The sequence below is a fragment of the Gekko japonicus genome, unplaced genomic scaffold (assembly GCF_001447785.1).
Source record: "Gekko japonicus isolate JY-2015 unplaced genomic scaffold, Gekko_japonicus_V1.1 scaffold927, whole genome shotgun sequence".
In the NCBI taxonomy this organism is placed as follows: domain Eukaryota; kingdom Metazoa; phylum Chordata; class Lepidosauria; order Squamata; family Gekkonidae; genus Gekko; species Gekko japonicus.
Window position 1 is genome coordinate 119,772 of NW_015169805.1, and position 20,272 is coordinate 140,043.

Sequence of the window (20,272 nt, forward strand, 5' to 3'; positions counted from 1 at the left end):
ACGGCAAAGGTTGAGATGGTTAGACAGTGTCATAGATGCAACGAACATGAAATTGAGCAAACTTCAGAGGACGGCGGAAGACAGGAAGGCCTGGCGGGATCTGGTCCATGGGGTCGCGAAGAGTCGGACTCGACTGTGCGACTGAACAACAACAACAAATGAAGTCTCCAAAATATGCATAAAAACATCATTGCCTATAAGTGGGCTTCTTCACAGTCAAGCACTTTTCATGAACTGCATTATTAAACCAAACAAGCTGGGGTGGGGGGCACAATGAACAATTTTGGAGGGTCTGGTTTTGTGCTCTGCAACCACTACAAGCAGAGCCTCCGAAGATGAGCCTAATGGTAGGGCAGGTTCATAAGGGATCAGGTAATCTTTCAAGTATGTTGGTTCCAAACCATATAGGGCTTTGGAGGTCAAGAACAGCACCTTGAATTGTGCCCAGAAACAAACTGGAGGATAGTGTAAGTGTAGGAGGAGCTTGTGACTATGATCAGAACAAAGAAGGAATCAGTAATTTTCATCCGTAAGCATAATGAAATCCAGCAAGAAAAGGGATAGATTTCTGCAGGAGTGGGGAGGGGTTGGGGTACAGGGCATGTGATCTTAGTCAAGCCTAAGTCAAGGGCTAAGAGACTTAGAGCAGCCTGAATAGCCCTGACCAGTCCAATCTCATCACAGCCTGGAAGCTAAACAGGGTTGGCCAAGCTTCGTACTTGGATGGGGGACCACCAAGGAAGTCCAGGTCATAACATGGAGGCAGGCAATGGCAAGCCACCTCTGCTCATCTCTTGCCTTGAAAACTCCACGATTCTGGTATCACCATGAGTCAGTTGGACTTGACAGCACAGAATGATTATCATTAGGAGAGTGGAGACCACCAAGTTAAGGAAGAGGCACACTGAACATAGCCTCTTGCCACTGAAAATACCTTCTTCCCGCTCCACCATCCCTTCTTGCAATTAAGGATTCCTGGCTTGAAACACACTCCAGTTCCCCGTGACATACAAATGCAGTGCCTATGAGATATGGAGTTGGCTTCCTCTCCAGGAACAGGGACTGTATTCCTGCATTTAAACTGTGATTCAGAATCCCAGCTTCCAGGAGGTAAAACTCAGATAGTACCTGCCTTTGCATGTCACAGGAAACTGGAGTTTGCTGCAAGCCAGGAATCTTCAAACACCGCCCATGTGAGCATGGAGGAGGAAGAAGAGAAGTGTGTCCATAAGCACAGCAACAAGCTGTGTTCACACACACGCAGAGCCTGTTGTGGCACGTGAACCCGGGCTACGTCTGAGCCACCCTATTTTTCATACATGTCATTTTTCCACTCTGCACTTCTTAATCCATTAAAACAGCTCTTGAGACAAGTGCGAAGCTTGGTAATACTGTGCACCTCTCTCAGCTTTTCCGCTTGTAACCGGTTAATTTGCTATAGCACTTGAGAACAAAATACGTCTATGTTGCCTTTTTAAAGGACTGATCTTTTTCACATCGACAAAACTGAAACGGAGCACGGCAAAAAAAAAATGAGGATCAATTTCTAATCCTTCTGCCCATCCATAACACTCCGTTTGCAAAGACAATGACCACGGTGCTCACGGCAAATGGCTTTTTGGGTACTCTGTTTCGGATCTGCCTTCCAAAATCCAGAAAAGAGAAAATTAAAACGTCCACACTCAGCCTCTTCCTTCTACGATAAATTCCATCCCCATCCCCCTACCCCCCATTTCATCCAATTGCCTTAGTCAGGAGACAAGCCTGAGCCCTGCTAATCTTTAAAAGGTGAATCTGAATCACTGTAGGAAATGGAAACCTTTCAGCCTATCGCAGTTTAATAAAGTTCAAAATGGGCAGGTGGGGGGGAAGGGTCATAATCAGAGGTCATTTCGGGGGTTTGCGAAGGGGGAGGGAGAAAAGAGTAATCAGAGGAATTCCACCCATCATGACTATTTATTTAGCGAGCCCTTGCAAGCCTTAAAGCAATTATGAAAATTATGAAAACTTTTTTACCTGCGTATATTCCTAAATACCAACGGAGATCAAGCGCTTTCACTTCGTTCATTGTACTAGTGCCCTCTGTAGTCATGTTCAACCTTTCCTGTTGATTTGCCCTGTATAGGGGTAAGAAATCCTTTAAAGTTGTGCATACGAGCAGCTGTGAACTGTTTAAACCTCACATATTCCTATACGGCACCCAGTCAAACACATCTGGGAAACTCAGAAACAAGTAATACCACCCCTCCCTTTTGTTTGCTCCCCCCCCAAAAAAAAACCTGGCACTCATGGATAACAACTCTTAATATCATACTTCCAAATTTGTCTGTCCTCTTTTAAAAGCCATTTATAAGCCAGTGATCCTCACCTTACGAGGATCCCCGATCACTTAAGCATGGAAGACCATTTAAAGTTGCAGGCTTTAAGAATGGAAGAGACTGAAGAACCCATTCGTGTCCAATAACTCTGATAGTTTTTAGACCAACGACCATAAAAGTCATAAATCTTTAGATTGTTTCTCCAAAGAAGAAACAAACCAAAAAAGGACACTTTTTATAAACACAACTGTAGAATCTCGGGATTTTATGGCAACTAACAGATTTTGCCTTAGAAGGCCATCACTACCAGCCCGCTAGGAAATGGGGAATTCCATTGTTCTATGGTGGAGAATGCTCACATTTCGATTTTAATCAGAGGAAATGACCTGTATTAACAACTTAATGCTTTAATTATTATTCTCCACCTTCACATCTATAAGATTACTATGAGGATATAACTTCTCTTCAGTCTTGCTTTGCTGTTTTTGTCTCACGTGCATGAACTATCAAGAGGTTGCTGTTTTCTTCCACTATATAATTGTACAGACATGATCTTTATTCTTCATTCAATTTGAAAAACACACTAGAAGGATAGAAAATGAGTTTATACTCAGAATCTTGTCATATTATCTTGCACATATGTTATCCCATATGTTTCAATATGCATGTTCATATAAGTGGCAGAGGCTCGTAGCTCAAATGTCGAAAGTTAAGGTGATTTTGGAATACTGGGACTTGTAGTTTTAGAGAAAAAGAAACAGAGGACATGAGAATAGTTCTATATTTAGCTATGTGTGTTGTGGTGGGGGGAAAAGAGGACTGTGGCTTAAATGTTGGAAATTCAGGTTTTCGTACCCTGAGACTTGCAGCTTTAGAGAAAAAGAAAAAGAAGATATGGAAATAGCCATTATTTTTGCCTCACTGCATCTGTACATGGAAGAGGCGGGGGGAGAGATGAAGTTGGTTCCCCAAATATAGAAAGTGAAGCAATTCTGCTGTCCTGGACCCTACTTCAACCAAACAAATACTCCCATAATTTCAGGTCAGGGTATCTGACAAACCAGTATTATCTCAGTGAAGGAGTTCATGACATCTTTCCTCTCAGAGTCCTCTTTCTTTGACTGAGATTCAGACTATTATGCGGGGGGATTTGAACCACATGATTGTTGATGGGATATGGTTTTTGAAAAAATAATTAACTTTAGATTACTCAGTTCAGCCTCCCCCCCCCCCCCGGAAACTGAGAAGTTTACACCCCTGCTCCCATCCAAATATTAACCACGGCCGACCCTGCTTAGCTTCTGAGATCTGACAAGATCCGGCTAGCCTGGGCCATTCAGGTCAGGGCAGATCCATGGACAAGATCTCGCCAGGCCCTCCTGTTTTTCGCCGTCCTCTGAAGTTGGCTCAATTTCATGTTCGTTGCATCTATGACACTGTCATAGATCCATGTTACTCTACTGCAAATATATCTAGTAAAATTACACTTTAGTTTCAGATCATACGTCATTATACTCTTCCATCCGCAATTCATATATTCCATATCACTTTCACTTGATCCGCTTTGCTCTTTGGATGTTCTGGATGGTCCAGGCTCTGCCCTAGACTGTTACCTGGAGGACCTCTTGTTTCTCTTATGTAGAATAAGACCCAGCTCACTATTTCCCTCCAGACTACCCTCAGGTGACTGCCCGATGGCAGGAGCACCAACTACATCAGCCATGCTGAGGCAGTCAGAGAAGGAGCCTAGCCATCACAGCTGCTCCTCCAATGGAAGAGGCATGTGGGTGGAGAAAGGAACAAGGAGACTGAGAGGTCTGAAGAACATGGAAAAACCCCACACCCTACCACGCCCTCGGCTCCTGTTCTGCGGAAACTGGTACAGCAAAAGTGTTGACCACATGTATGACTGCACATATGCACTATGCATATTATATATGAATAAAAACAACAACACTTTTGAAGGAATTCTGTTAAGTACTGAGCTCATGTACATGGTTTAGGCTCTTTTACAGTCTCCTGAGAATAGATTGGGGTATTATCCTTTACACAGGTGGCTAGATGTCGTCACAGATACTATCAAGAACCTTCGTTCATATTTCCTACTGGGTTCTGGCCCCTGTGGCCTTTCAAAATAATGCTGCTTTTGATGCATTTTGATGGGTTGTTTTTATGCTGTAATGTAAAGCAAAACTGTGGCTTCATAACAACTTAGTCATCTCAAAGGCCCCTTTCTATTTCCCATCTCAACCATACCAACCTTCAGACACTACACTTAAGTCCCATTTTTACATTTATTGAATAAAAAGATTAAAAAGAAATAACCTACCAGTAAGAAAGCCACCAATCCTGAAGCACATAGGCAACCTCGATTAAAGAAATTTAGAGACATATCAGAGAAACAGGCTGGAAAAAAGCAAAAGAAAACTAGATTTTCTCAACTAGATTCGCGTCCAGTACTGCCTTAGAGGCTAACAAGATTTTCTGGTTATAAACGTTCACGAGACAAAGTTTCCTTCACCAGATTAACACATGGAATTCACTGCCACAGGAAGTGGTGGTAGCTACAAGCATGGATGGCTTCAAGAGGGAATTAGATAAACATACGGAGCAGAGGTCCATCAGTAGCTATTAGCTACAACATATAGGTAGGAACTCTCCTCTGGGGCAAATTATGCTCTGTATTCTTGGTGCTGGGGGGGGGCAACAGTGAGAGGGCTTCTAGTGTAGAGCCAGTTTGGTGTAGTGGTTAAGTGTGTGGACTCTAATCTGGGAGAACCGGGTTTGATTCCCCACTCCTCCACTTGCACCTGCTGATGTGACCTTGGGTCAGTCACAAGCTCTGGCACAGCTGTCCTTGAAAAAGAGCAGTTTCTGTCAGAGCTCTCTCAGCCCCACCCACCTCACAGCGTGTCTGTTGTGGGGAGGGGAAGGGAAAGGAGTTTGTAAGCCGCTCTGAGACTCCAAGTGAAGGGCGGGGTATAAATCCAATCTCTTCTTCTTCTTCTTCTAGTGTCCTGGCCCCACTGCTGGACCTCCTGATGGCCCCTGGTATTTTTGGTCACTGTGTGACAGAGTGTTGGACTGGATGGGCCATTGGCCTGTTCCAACATTGGCTTCTCCTAGGATCTTAGATACCATGTTGCTGAATGTGGCACCTTCCATGAAGATGCAGTTTCACAGGGTAGCTGTGTTGGTCTGCGTTAGAACAGCTAGATTCAAGTCCAGTGGCACCGTACAGATCAACAAGATTTTCAACATATAACCTTTTGAGACTCAAAGCTCTCTTCATCAGACTCTCAAAAGGTTATACCCCAAAACTCTTGGTCTATAAGGTGCTACTGGACTCGAATCTAACTGTTCAACTGTAGACATGACTACCCTCTGAAACTAGATTTTCTCAAGTATTTCTTTATGCCTTTTTGGAGAGGGTTTTTTTTTTTTTAAGGACTTTGTTTCTGCACTAACCTCAAGTATCCGGAAGAAGCTCTCTGAAATTCTCCTGAGAGCTGAAAACATTGGGGGTGTTCCTAGTTTCATTTCAGCTTCAAAAATGTTCATACACTTTCCATTCATCTGGTTTTTGCATTATTTCCAATTCCAAGCAATATCAATGGGAAAAATTTCTATCTCCCCCCCCTGGGGGGGGCATTTTCCATCTAATTCATATGACATTTTCAGGGACTGGATACTAGAGGTGTGCAAAAAAACCATCCCAGTATTTTTCAGGATTAGGTGTATTGAAACTGAAAAATGTTGGCATTTTCCAATATTCCCGAATCCCAATATCTGTATGATATTGTAATTCGGGGGGAAATCAGGATTGGCGAATTTTTCAGCTCAGCATTGAAAGGGGCCATCCTTTTAAATGCATTTTGCTAGCTGCAGCACGAGAGAACCCTTCTGGGTTCACTCATGCCATGGCTTTCAAAATGCATTTTAAGGGACTGTCCCTCCAAGTTGTGTGCAGATTTACTTGGGGGACGGGGAGATCCTAGAGTCCCTGTGCAAAAGGGGAGGAAGTGAGTTGAATGGTCCCCCTGTACGCTAGAGGCATCAAACTGGCAGCAGACCTCTGGGGAAGAGCTGACAGCTCCCACCACCCCAGACAATACTGGGCTGACTCCTCTTGCAGCCAAGGCCAGCAGAACAGAGGAAGGGAAAGGAGGAAGGTCTCAGATCTCCCCTCCCCCTTCCATTCTGCTGGCATCGGGAGCTATGGCCAGCATAAAGGAGGGACGATCTCAGATTTGCCCTCCTTTCCTTTCTCCTAACCTTGGGGAGACTTCTCCCCACAGGATCGGCTCCTTTGCAGGCTCTTTCGGGCAGTCCAGTTCGAACCAGGCTGCCCAGCAGAGTCCCTCCCCCACGGCTTCCGCAGAGTTCCCGCCGAGGCTGCAGGGAGTGTTCTCCCCAAAGGATTGGCTCCTTTTCAGGTTCTCTTGGGCAGTCTGGTTTAAACTGGGCTGGCCAGCAGAAGCCCAGCCGAGCCTGGGGGCAAGGGAGGATCAGCTGGAGCGGCACGGAGCTGTCCCCTCCTGCCACCCCAGCCGACCCAAGGCTGGCTCCTCTTGCAGCTTGGTTTAAACCAGCCCCCCTGCAAGCTAGGGGCCTCAAATTGCCGCTTTGGCTGAGGCTGGCTCGCCTGAATAAAATTTAAAAAATGGCTTTTTTTCATGTGGAGTCATATTGGTAGCCAAATACAGACCTATGATCGGTATTGAGCTTAATAAGTACCCGAAAAATACCGATTAGGTATACCTCACTAGATACCTCACTGGAGGAAATCTTTTCTGCCAAGTTTCAGGAAGACAGGAGAACGCATCCCCATTCTCATGAGCAATTAAAAATCAAAACATGCCCCAGAAATGAAAGATCTCTTTCGATGATTGATTGAATGCTTCCTGTATGTCAACGTCATATCTCTCCACATCTCCTGACTCTCTCTCTCCCTCCCTCATACCAGCCATAAGACATCAGTTCTACTTTGATGAATGATTGAAAGCTTCCTGTTTACACGAGAATCCCCTTAGGGGTGCAGATGTCTCCCCAACTGGCACAATAATTGGATAAAGAATTTTCTACATGCTCTAGCAACCCAGTTTTTTGGGGGGACTGACAAAGTCTTGTTTCATATTTTGTTTAGAAACTGGGAACCCTTGTGCTCTAACAAAGATGATCCCATAGATATGAAATATGCAGCCTAAGAAAATGATGTTTTCCACTGAAAATCAATAGAAATGAAAATAAAGTGGATCCATTTGTTCTGACTCCTATTTTAAGCTTCAGAACAACTGAAAGTTTAATGGACAGGGGCGTCGGTTCGCTTCTCATTCACTCGGAAACGAACATGCTGCTTCCCAATACAAATCTTCTAATCTCCCCAGTTGCTTGCGATAAATTCCATCACCACCAGCAAACAGCCAGGAAAGCGTCAAAACACAGTTTAGTTTTAGAAACAAGCGGCTAAACATCAGTAGAGATAGAAAGACAGGTCAACGAACATCTCTGTGGCTTACACAAGGCTGTGAGATGTAGTTCCTCCTACAGACGATGTGGAAAGGGGAATCATGCCCACTCACCTCACTGTAGGGCTTACCTGCAGACAGACATCCACTCTTTGCATAGGGCTTGCACCTGTCCCCCAGGTATATAGCATAACACCTGTAGGACTGAATGCCATGTCTGCTGACCTGCAGAAAGCCCTGGAAGCCACAGCACAGTTTCAAGCTGCCCCTGTACAAACACTGGGGCCAGACATGGGACAGTGTGTAGGGACACATGCTCCAGTCTATAAATGCACCCTTCTCTTAATTGCCCCATCGCTAAGATCGCAGGTTTAATCTAACGGAGAAAATCCAAAATCTAAATTTTGAGGTGGAATAAAGGGAGAGAGCTTTTTACATGGGACTGCATGAAACATAATCCGAGACAACTGAAGTAAATCCAAGATGGCTTCTGTTAAACCCTATTTACTTGAATTTGGTTGAATTGATTCCCAAAGAAGTTAACAGGACCAAACAAGCCTTCAGCCAGTTTGTCATCTACACCTTTTAATCCAAAGGAGAGGGGAAAACTTAACGCATTTGAAAAATTTGGGGGGAAAAGTAGGAAGTCAGATGTGTTGAAACCCTGTAAAAGCATACTTCAATAATGCTTTTATTCATGATGCCAAATGACTTACCTGTGCCAAAATACTGAGAAATAAAAGTATAAAAATGACAAAGTAGCTGGCCCCAGCAGCAAAATACTTCTTATAAACATTGAAGTCGATTTTCCCCTCTGAACGGTTCTCTTCTGGCAACGTGCTTAGCACAGGCTCCATCTGTAGAATGAAGAGTAGAATAAGAAAGTCAGCATTAAAACTGTAACAAAGATCCAGCAAAAACTTACTGTATTTCCACAATACATCTCTAAAACTAGTATTTCTAAAAAGGTGCCTCTAAGAGACAGCTACAAAGAACAAGAGAATGAAATACTGGAGACATGAATAACTTTAAAACTCGTATCTCAATTTTCATTTTTGTGGGCAGTCAGAAATAAACTAACAGCTAACTTCTCCCATGTCAAAATGATGTAATACATCCAGGTAGGTTTATAAAAACCAAGTTCTGATATACTGATATTGGGACTGTCAAACAAAACATTTCAGTTGATTAACCTTTTTTTTTTTTTAAGCTGTGGTGGCTCAGTGGCTAAGATGCTGAACTGCAGGCTGGAAGGTCGGTAGTTCAGCAGTTCGAGACCGGAGTGCCGCATGACGGAGTGAGCTCCCGTCTCTAGTTCCAGCTCCTGCCAACCTAGCAGTTTCTACTCAGCAGCAAGCAGTTAGAGGCAGAGGAGGAAGGGAACTGGAAGTCATTCCTCAGTGTGAACAATGGGGTTTGGAGGGAGGGCTCTGTGGCACCTGTCCTTCTGCTCATGCTGAACGGAGGGGCTTAGATTCATTGGTTCTTCAGCTGAGGACCTCCCAATTGGGCTTTGTGTGACTACTAGCTCTGGCTGGGATTGTGTGAGGTGGAGTGGACGCAGGGCTCTAAGCCACTTGTCTCTTTGCTTAAGCTGTCCCTCTGCTTACACATATCCCCCCCACACACCCTTTATACTTATTTCTGAAGAGACTGTGTATATGTCGGATCGAGAGGATTTTAAATGAATCCTCATGAATTCATACGATTTTCACATTGAAACGAAATAATAGCACCATCATACTGTAGACCATCTCTTAGTCTATAGGCAGCACCACAAAAATCACACATCCAAGCAAAAAAGTAGTCGATATCTACGGATCCTCATGGATCCTCACAATTTTTGCACTAGGTCTTCCCAAACTCACCATAAGATCACCTATAATGTTGATTGCCACAGATTGCAAAGCATAAATCACAGATCCGCTTCTTTGTGGCAACACAACAGTGCAAAACATGTATGCAAAGCATGGATCCTCAGGGGTTTTGCACTGGGTCACCCCAACATCATTAAATCACATATCATGTCCATGGGCACAGCTTGCATCACAAAAATCATGGACCCATGGCTTTGTGGTGACACCATGGCACAAAAACATGGTTCCATAGCATGGATCCTCAGGGTTTTTGCATTGGGTCACCCCAACATCATTAAATCACATATCATGCCCATGGGTACAGCTTGAACCATAAAAATCATGGCTCCATGGGAACACCATGGCTCAAAAACATGATTCCAAAGCATAGATCCAGATGGATCCTCAGAGTTTTTGTGTTGGGTCACCCCAACATCATCATTAAATCACATATCATGTCCATGGGCACAGCTCGCACCACGAAAATCATTGATCCATGGCTCTGTGGCAACACCATGGCGCAAAAACATGATTCTGAAGCACAGATTCTGATGGATCCTCAGGATTTTTGCATTGGGTCACCCCCAAAATCACCATCAAATCACATACCAAATCAAACCGAGCAGAGAGGCTTAGCTGTTGGGTTCCTAGACTTGGGGGGGGGTAAAGTAAGTACAACAAAGAAAGGGGGGATTGCAGTAAGGCACCCCCCATATAATTGCACCAAGCATCCATTGTAGGAAATCTGTCTTTTCAGCTAGCGGGGCTCGGCTGGCAGCCCACCAGGTTTAATCAAAATTTCATTTAATAATGAGTGGCTTTGTGGGGAACGGAGGTCAGTGCAATCGGCATTTGGAGAGTGTGGGAGAGATTCTCCTTCTCTAACATGATTGCCCTGCACCCAGGGTCTTTTTGCAAGGAACACGGCAGCAGTAGGGAAGAGCAATTACCCTAGCAGAAACCACATCATAACCGGGGGGGGGAGGGTTCCTCACCAGACTTGGAGAGCAGGTAGGGGGGTATCCCAGGGAGGTCCTCTGTGACTCTGACACCTCTAGCTCACAGGGGATCTGACATACTCCCGAACCTGCAGCTGTGATATCCCCACTTTCCTGGGGGCACCTGTTTTGGGGGGCTGTAACTCAGGCCCCCTAAATCCAATCCTCACCAACTTGGAGGGCAGGTAGAAGAGAGTCAGCTAGAAATTTGTGGCAAGTTTGGCATCTCTAGCCCACAGGAGCGCATGTTCTACCGAATCACAAACCTCACAAAATGAACCAGTTCAGCAAACAGGAAAGTTCGTGAAGGTTCGTGGTTTGTACAGCCCCACAAACCAAAATGAACCCCCATTTTCCCAGTTCGTGCCCATCTCTTAACTTTAACAGCTTACATTTTAACAAGCAAAAGCTTTTACACGCTATGTGAAGGGAAGACTATCACTAATACTTCCTTTTGCTCTCTTCGTGACAGTTCACCTTTCGCTAATTGATCTAGCAATTACAGTTTACAACCCCAAGTAATATTTTAACATCAAATAGCTTCTAGAAGAAATTACTTCACAACAGCACCAATAAGGGATGCACCAGTGGAACAAACTCCACAGCAATCTCAAACATGGATGTCCTCAAATCTGTGTACCTAATTCTGAACACAGCCACAGAACAAGGACAAAAAAATCCACATAATGAGGCCATGTACAGATGGGAGGATTTTTTTCTACAGGCTCAGGGCAAAACGCAGGTTTGCAGAAAAATATATGGAGTAGGGGGGAAAGGAGAATGTTGACTGAGATCTCACTAAATTCTGTGAGGTCACAGTCAGCACTGTGGGGTCACCTAGAAAATAAGGCCCCAGATCTTGGGCCTAGGCAAGCCTGACGGGATGGAAGGTTCAGGGAAAGGCAACAGCAACAGATGGGAGAGGAGGCAAAGTGGGGAGTGAAACAAAGTGGGGGAAAGGCTGGGGAGATAGGAAGAAGGAAAACTAGGTGAGGTGGTGATGAAAAGGCTACAAAGACAGAGAAGGTGGAAGCAAGCGTTGGGGGGGGAGACACAGGACTTCCCAACCCCGCGAGTCTCCTAGGTTCCCAGCTTGTCCCTTCTGATCTTCTGACACCATTCAAAGTAAAAATACATAATTTTTTTTAAAAAATAAGTATATGATGTACTCACAGACAGCGGTTCTGTAGCCCCTTCTTTCTGTGACTGCACAGAAGATTCCATTGACCACACAGATGTTTCTGAAAATGTACGCATTCTGGGTAACCTGTGACTGGGGGTTCCTGGAATTGGTTGCAGTTCATCATCTTCAGGTTTTTTCAAAAGAGAAGCAAAGTCTATTCCGGATATCAGGAAGTCTGAATAAGTCCCCTTCCCTACCTCCTTGCCCTAGAAGTAAAATACACGATACTCTTAATAAAATGGCCATTTTCAGCATGAAACCTAGCAGCCCCAGCAGGTCAACTGTACTGCAATCGCTGGCCTCCTATGTCCAATTCTAAATGCTACAGGGTGTTTACTTTTTTTGGAAGATGCCATGAGGGATCTTACTTTTCACATCTCCATGTCCAGAGCACCTCTTTACCATCAAGATTTTAAGGTAAACATTCAAAACGGGATATAGCAACCTGTTCACAATAAGAGATGTATGGATTTGTCCACTTTTTTAAAAGGGATGGAAAGACGTTTTTGTGAACAAGAGTTCAGGATTAAAGCCATTCTCCTGTGTTAATGTCGAAGACACAATGGTATCTTCCTCTGCATTTCAACCTGAAGGAGGCGTACACAGGACTGTAGCCAGGAATGGGGTGGCATCAGGGGCCCTAATTTAATTTAATGGGCTTCCGTGAAGACATTCAGTGAAATGGGCTGCATACTTGCAATCCTATGCTCAGTTGGCAGGAAACCACAGGCTCACTGTTGCAGAGGAGAGGCGTGAGCTGAGTGGCTGCTGTTGGAGCTATAAGGTGAAGGGGCACCCTCCCCGGCACAGGGCAGAGCCCCTCCCAGGGTGAGCACCAATCCTTGGTCTTGGCAGCCACCGTCCGCCCGGGAGAGCTTGGGTGGGTCTCTGAAGTGCTCACATCAGCCCCAGGTGCCTGACGCCAGCGAAGGGCCTGAAAGGACATGCTGGCTGCATGGTGCAAGAAGGCTCTTCCGGGCCCTGCCTGCCTCCCTGTGGGATGAGCCCTCAGCTTCCCGGGGGTGCTCCAGGTTTGGCCGTCAGGGCCCCAGGAACCAGGGCTGCCACAGCGTCTTTTCTGGCCCACACTGGGCGCTCACTCCTTCTTGCAGGGGCCTGGCCACTCTGTCCCGATGGCTGCTGCCACCCGTGCTTTGCTGTCCTCGCTATGCCAATGGGTCTGGTCTGCTCCAAGGCAGCTTCACGGTAGAATTATGTTCTCCAAGGCCCCATTCAGGACTTCCACAGACCCACCCAACTCAACGGTTAGGGAGAAATAGAACTGGGTGTCATCTGCATATTGGTGGCACCTTCCTCCAAATCCCTGTACATCTCTCTCAGCGGTTTCATGTAGATGTTATGCAGCATGGAGAACTAAATGAATCCCCTATGGGACCCTATGCTGTAGGGCCAAGAAGCAGTCCCCGGTACCATCTCTGGAGTCAACCAGTCAATTAGAAGTGGACGCACCAAAGGACTGTGGCTCCATCACAGAACTCCAGGAAGTATACAGAGTTACTAGTAGATGTCAAAAAACAGGCAACAGTCACATTATATGACCTCCGCCATGTCCTGGGATCGAACATAAATAATCATTTACATAGTTTTATACCAGTTTTATATTGGCTTTACGACATCAGTATTATCTGGCACTGAGTTTATTGAAGAAATACATTTTATGGAAGAAATAAAGCAAAAATGCATACGTGCTATGCTAGTTCAGCTGACTCTGTAGTTCCAAAGCAGGTCTTTGGGCTGAATAAGCTATTTTCACTTTATCTTTACAACCCTTCAGCGTTAGAGTGTTGGAACAAACATAACCACCCAAACACAGCCAACTTTCCAAAAACAAACTTATCGCCACCTACCTCCTTTAAAATTAGGATTTGGCTTGCAGCCTGGAGATATTGTAACTGGTGGGTCACTAAAACAGACACCTTTTTACGCAAGGCCTGACAAATACACCTGCAAAAGAAGGAAGAGATAAAGTGAAACTCCAGTTTCCTAAACATTTGCAGATTTTACTCCAAAAAAATAAGAAAGGGGCTCCAGGATAAAATACAAACATATATTCAGAATGCCTGTATTGTAGTGTCTAATATTCACAAAGCAAGAAGAAGTGAAATTTAAAACTAATCTACCCTGGATTCAAAAGAACACCAATTCTACCAGATTTCACACTTTGTTCTTTTGCATTGTCCAGAAAAGAACCAAGTGAAAGGAAGGCAGTCAAAATCCACCTCTCTTTTCTTCAATGTAATAAAGAAGAAATTCCCATGAGATGCTTAATTCCTTTTAATAGAGGAAAAAGGGAAAGGGGGCTTTTCATATGAAATAGTGGGTCAAACTGTTGTTTACCACAGAAATAGCTCACAATGCTTGAGAGAGGAATCAGAAGTTAATCATCATGCTTTTAGGCTCAGTCGTACTATAAAGAGAAAAGAAAAACCATAGTCCCTTAGCGTTTTGAATAATCAAACAACAACAATTCTAGGCAAAGATCACAAATGAAAAAAGGGGGATAGGGAGTACCAGAGGTCTGAGAGTAATACAGAATAACTGTAGAAGGAATATTCAAGGTGCCTATATGATTCAAGAATTACAAGAGTGTAGGACTGTGTCATTTGGAGCTTGCAAGCGGAAGTGGAAATAGCGACCCAGAGAGGGAGTCGAGAAACCGGTGAACAACAAGCGGAGGAAGTTCCTTTCTTGACTGTGGATTTTAAAAGAAACCAGCCCGTGGAAGATTGAATTCTATGATTCAAGAATTACAAGAGTGTGAAAAAATAGTGGTAATTACAAATTTACAACAACAAAAAGGCCACAATAGAAATAAATAGAAATATACACAACTACAGTGCCATAACCAAGAAAGTTAGCAAGTTGGAAAAAACATACTGCAAATTGGCATTTCTGTAAGGAATTTACGAGCTAGAAAAAGACATACAACAAGACAGGATGCTGGCTACAATCCTGTTTCCGGCATCCTGTCTTGTTGTGTGTCTTTTATCTTGCTCGTAAATTCCTCATAGAAATGCCAAAATGCAGTATGCTTTTTCCAACTGGTTAACTTTTTTGGATACGGCATTGTTGTTGTATAGAATACATTTGTATTATCACTGTAAAAAAAAAGCTTTTTGATAGTGTCTTATTTATTGCTCTTGTGGGCATATTATGTTCTTTGTAAATCTGTAATTACAACTATTTTTTCACACTTCTGTCATTCTTGAATCATATTGGCACCTTTAATATTCCTTCTACGATTATTCTATATTACCCTCAGACCTCTGGTATTCATCAGTACCCCCCTTCTTTCAGTTTTTTAGAGATCACAAATGCACATCTAGATGTCTATAGGAGCAAATATTTTTTCACAAAGCACAAGACTAGACTGGAGCAATAGCGCCAGTTCACCTCCAAGCAGAAAAGAAAATGGCTGCTCCAGTCTGTGCAACACCAATGGAGAAGGAAACCTCCCTAACATGGGATTAATGAGTGATGGGAGGTAACTTTTTCTTGCTCTTCAATTATATTCCCAAATGCAGGGCTTTTTTTGTAGAAAAAGCCCAGCCGGAACTCATTAGCATAATAGGCTACACCCAACAGCAGAAACACATTAGCACATCAGGCCACACACCTGACAGCGCAGCTCATTAGCATATTAGGCCACACACCCCATGTTACCAGAAGTCTGGTCATCCAGCCACACCCACCTTTTGCTTCTTATTCTGTTTAGCTTGTTTGTTGTCAAAACCCTAGGCTTTTTTTGTAGCAGGAACTCCTTTGCATGTTAGACCACACATCCCTAATGTAGCCAATCCTAATGAGTTTCTGCTGTTGGGTGTGGTGTGGCCTGTTATGCTAATGAGTTCCTGCCAGGTGTGGCCAACTCGGGAGCCAGCCGGAACTCCGTTTCTGTGCGTTCCTGCCCAAAAATAGCCCTGCCCAAATGAAGTCCCCCCCCATCACAGAAATCCACAGAGTGGAGGGGAGGGTTGAAGGGAAGAGAAGACAGAAGGAACACCACAGTTGGGAGCAGACAAACACCCCTTTCAGAACTGACCCAACTACACAGAGAGTTATCAACGAAGAAAAAGAATGTCAACTCGCCGTTTTCACAGCACAGATAAGAGTAGTCAGTCACAAAGCCACTCACTTTGACCAGTACACGGATCATTTTTCAGGCAGTACAAGCTACAAACTGTAACAGAATAATAAGGCTTGAATTTGAGACATCCTGTTACTTGCCAGCTCACCAGCTTGCAACGCTGTTCAGGCAGACACGTGTGAACCTGGAGTTAAGGGCCAGAGGCTCTTGAACATAACTACCATATTACTGAAATGTTTAATAAAATATTTAAAAAAGAAAAAAAACTACCATATTACTAAATCAGGGCTTGCCTGCAGAAAATTTTGAGCAATATAATGTGTACACAGTGAGAGCCAGTTTGGTGCAGTGGTTAGAAATGTGGGCTCTAATCTGGGAGAACCAGGTTTTATTCTCCACTCCTCCACATGCAGCTGCTGATGTAACCTTGGGTCACTTACTAATTCTTTTCGAGCTGTTCTCTCAGGAGCAGTTCTCTCTCTTTTTTTTTTTATTTTTTGGCCCCCCAAAGGGGATTTTTTAATTCCATTTTATATAAGGACTACAAACTACAATGAAAAAAGGGGAGGGGAACTACAATTAAGGAGAAAGAAAAGATAACCACTACTAACTAAAAACCCAAGAGAGGAGATCATCAAATTAGCTTAAATACAAAGCCATCCCTTAAAACGCTAACAATTTTATGAACTTAGATATGCTAATATAACTTTTAAAATTTAACTGTTGGAAAAAAGGCCCCAAAGCATCTCATTATTAACAGTAATATTTTCAAAGGCACAATTCAGAGTCCTTCAGCCTTCATTTTTTCTTATCCTGTCTTTTCCGCAGTTTGTAAGGACTTTTAGGGGCCGCCGCCCCTTTCTCCAAAAGAGAGTCCTCTCTGGAAGACCCCGAGTCCAGCTCGCCACTGGACTTACTGTCCTTCTCCTCTTTTTCCACGTCCTCTGGCTCTCCCAACTGGATTCTCAGAAATTCCCATGCTTTGTAAACAGAGTCAATCTTTTCTTTTATATCCTGAAGTTTGAAGGTTAAGCCCTCTGGAATTAGCCACCTGTACGCTATTGCATTTGTTTGAAGAAAAAGGATTAAATCTGTATTTTTTTCTCTTTTGTCTTATTTCAAATGGGATATCTTTCAAGATGCTGATAGTATTGTCCCTAATTTTCAAAAGTGACCCAGCTGTTGCTCTCAGGATTGAATCCCTCACGTGCCTCTTCGAGAATCTTATTACTATTTCCCCAGGCAGATTATTTTTCTTTATATATCCGGAATACGACCTATAGGCCACATCCATCTCGCTCATCAACAACTCCGTCTTCAAATCTGTCACTGGGGCCAATGCATCACTCATCATTTGCTTCAGATTCTCGCCCTTAGTCTCTGGGGCACCTTGGAAATGGAGGACCAGGTTTGCCTTCTCCATTTGTAGTTGTAAAAGCTGTTCTTCTGTAGACACTTGCTTCTTTTCCAATTTTTGTACCTTTTTCTTCACCTTTTGAGCAGTGGCGTCAACTTCTTTCACTTTCTCAGCTGTTTGTTCCGTAATTTTGAGAGTCTCATTCAATTGTGTCAGCTGAGTAGTGATACATTGGTTCATTGTTGACAACTGTTCATTGAGATTAGTCATCTGGTCCAGCAGGGGGCGCAGGGACTCTGCCAACGTTTTGGCCAGCTCAGTGGTTCCTTCCGGTCATGGACTCTCAAGCTACTTTCGCCTTTAAAAGTTTCTCTTTCTCAGTCCTCTTCCCTGCCATCTTTATGGATTGTTTACTTTCGCAATTTTTTTAAAAGTCTCTGAATATGCACTCATACGCTCATACGCACCTTGGTAAGTCTTTCCCAACAGATTTTATCACTTTTGCTTCCGCTACCCCCCCCGGGTCTCGCTTTTTAAGTTTATGCGCAAGGGAGGGGTCCCTCCCCTGCTCGCTTTACTTCTATAGTCTGTGGGGTGGGGAGCTTTCTTTTTAAATAGCAAATACGCTTTAGTCCGACTCACTGTTCATATTCGGTCATACGACCTCGCTTAGCCTCCGTTTTAACCGCTCGATCTCCAGCGCTTGTCCCGGTCAGCGTCACTAGTTCTGTTCGGACACTCAGCAGAGGGACCATCGGGACGGAGAAGCGCCTCGATTCCCCAGCATCGCGCTGACGAAGAGGCGACCTCTCAGAAGTTTCCTGGCCAAGAGCCTTTTGCCAGGCTCCTCCTTTCTGCTGGTGCGCAGCTTCACCCTCAGGAGGCCCGGGAGGTGAGTCTGCTCAGCGCGCCGCCATAAACCGGAAGTCTCTCAGGAGCAGTTCTCAAGAGAGCTCTCTCAGCCCCACCTATCTCACAGGCAGTGTTCCCTCTAAGCTGAGTTAGTGTGAGCTAGCTCACAGTTTTTTAGCCTCCAGCTCACACATTTTTGTCTTAGCTCAGGAAGGAGGGCTCCAGAGCAAACTAATTTATACAGCAGCCAAATCACTCGCTCACAGCTTTAATGCCAGTAGCTCACAAAGTAGAATTTTTCCTCACAAGACTCCAAAGCTTAGAGGGAACATTGCTCACAGGGTATCTGTTCTGGGGAGGGGAAGGGAAAGGAGATTGTAAGCCGCTCTGATACTCCTTCGGGTAGTGAACAGTGGGGTATAAATCCAATCTGTACTTCTCTTCTTCTATCTACCTACCCATCTATTTGGTACTTTGTTTGCATGAGTATTGTGTGTGTGTTTGCGAGCCTGAAAGTCATGATGACTTCTGGTGATCCCTAGTGGGGCTAGGATGTTTCAGAAAGGTGGCTTGATATTTACCTGCCTCTGCATCCCAGCCCTGGTATTCCTTAGAGGCCGCCCTTCCAAGTACTTGCCAGGTTCGGCCCTGCTTAGCTTCTGAAATCTGGCTTGCCTGGGCTATCCAGGTCAAAGCTATCTGGTACATTTCTATGGTATGTTTCCTCTAAAGAGCTCATCGGTCTCCCTCCCTCATTTTATCCTCACAACAACCCTTTGAGGCAGGGCAGACAGACTTCACGACTGGCCCAAGGCCACCAAGTAAGCATCACAGCACAGCAGGGATCTGAACCCAGGTCTCCGCCTGACACTCCAACCACTATACCTCACTAGATCACACATACAAACTTACATGTGTAATGCCTGCACATTATAGATAAATATGTTCAGGTGGGGTAGCCACGTTGGTCTGAAGCAGTAGAACAAAGTTTGAGTGTAGTGGCACCTTTAAGACCAACAAAGTTTAATTCTAGGTGTAAGCTTTCTGAAGAAGTGTGCTTGTACCCAAAAGCTTATACCCAGAATTAAACTCTGCTGGTCTTAAAGGTACCACTGGACTCACACTAGATAAATACGTCTTAGAGACGAAAACTATTCCTCCACACACACAGTCACTTCTACACCTCACCTTCCTACAGGAGCAAAACATAAATAAATAAAATCCAATAAAATCTCGCTCCCCCCCCCCGCTGAAGTTTACCATCTCTACGTGGCCCAGATTAAGAAGAAGAAAATGGCACCATCTTGAGATCTGTGCATACAAATAGTGTGACCTGTTTTAACCTATGCTGCTTTAAACTGTTCTAATTATTTCGTAAATTATATTTAATATGTATTGAAATTTTTATGATGTCTTGATTTTGCTCTGTGATCTCCCCTGAGCCCACTTGTGGGGAGGGCGGAATATAAATTTAAATAAATAAATGAATAATAAAACAGAAAGTGTTTCGGTTAGGGTTGCCAAGTTGTTTTTACTCACCGGCGGGGGAGCGTTCCTTCAATCCGGGAGCTGCTGCGGTATGCGCGCGCGCCGCCAGAACATCACAGGAAGTGACGCACGACGTAGAGCACGTTGGGGGCGTGGCCCCAATCGTTGGAGGGAAAACCATAGATTTTCCCCTCCAATGATTGGGGCCACGCCCCCAACGTGCTCTAGTGGTTGTGTCACTTCCTGTGACGCACCCACGCTGCGCTTCGGGGGGCAGGGTTCCCCCCCGGGGCCTCCAAAGCGGGGGTTTACCCGCCCCCCGTCCCCACTTGGCAGCCCTAGTTTCGGTCAAACAAAAAGCACTTCTCGCTTTGAAAAGCCAACAATGGTAGTGCTTCGGTAACCAAGCTTTCTGTCAAGGAAATCACGAGTCAAGTCCAACATATGAGGAAGTACATATGACGCCCAGCCCGGCCCACCCTTGGGAGTGGTTTTCCTTCTGGTTCGCTAAGCCAGAGAAGAGACAGTTGCGCTACAAGGGACAAGCTGACGACAGGGCTGATTCAAACCCTGCCCTGAGATCTTCCCTCATCTTGTGCAGGAATACGACTAAGCAAGGTGGATAAAACATGCGAAAACAAAAT

General features: G+C 44.6%; 1 protein-coding gene across 1 annotated transcript in view; it reads right to left on the reverse strand.

Annotated features, from left to right (window-relative positions):
- The window catches only part of ABCC4 (ATP binding cassette subfamily C member 4), a 177,631-nt gene that overhangs the window by 108,195 nt on the left and 49,164 nt on the right, over nucleotides 1-20,272 (reverse strand). Inside the window, exons 14-18 of the mRNA XM_015417130.1 lie at nucleotides 13,692-13,788; nucleotides 11,814-12,029; nucleotides 8,503-8,643; nucleotides 4,648-4,685; nucleotides 2,017-2,117 (exon numbers count right to left, since the gene is read on the reverse strand). Of these exons, the coding sequence (XP_015272616.1) occupies nucleotides 2,017-2,117; nucleotides 4,648-4,685; nucleotides 8,503-8,643; nucleotides 11,814-12,029; nucleotides 13,692-13,788 (593 nt within the window). The remainder of the gene's footprint in view (nucleotides 1-2,016; nucleotides 2,118-4,647; nucleotides 4,686-8,502; nucleotides 8,644-11,813; nucleotides 12,030-13,691; nucleotides 13,789-20,272) is intronic.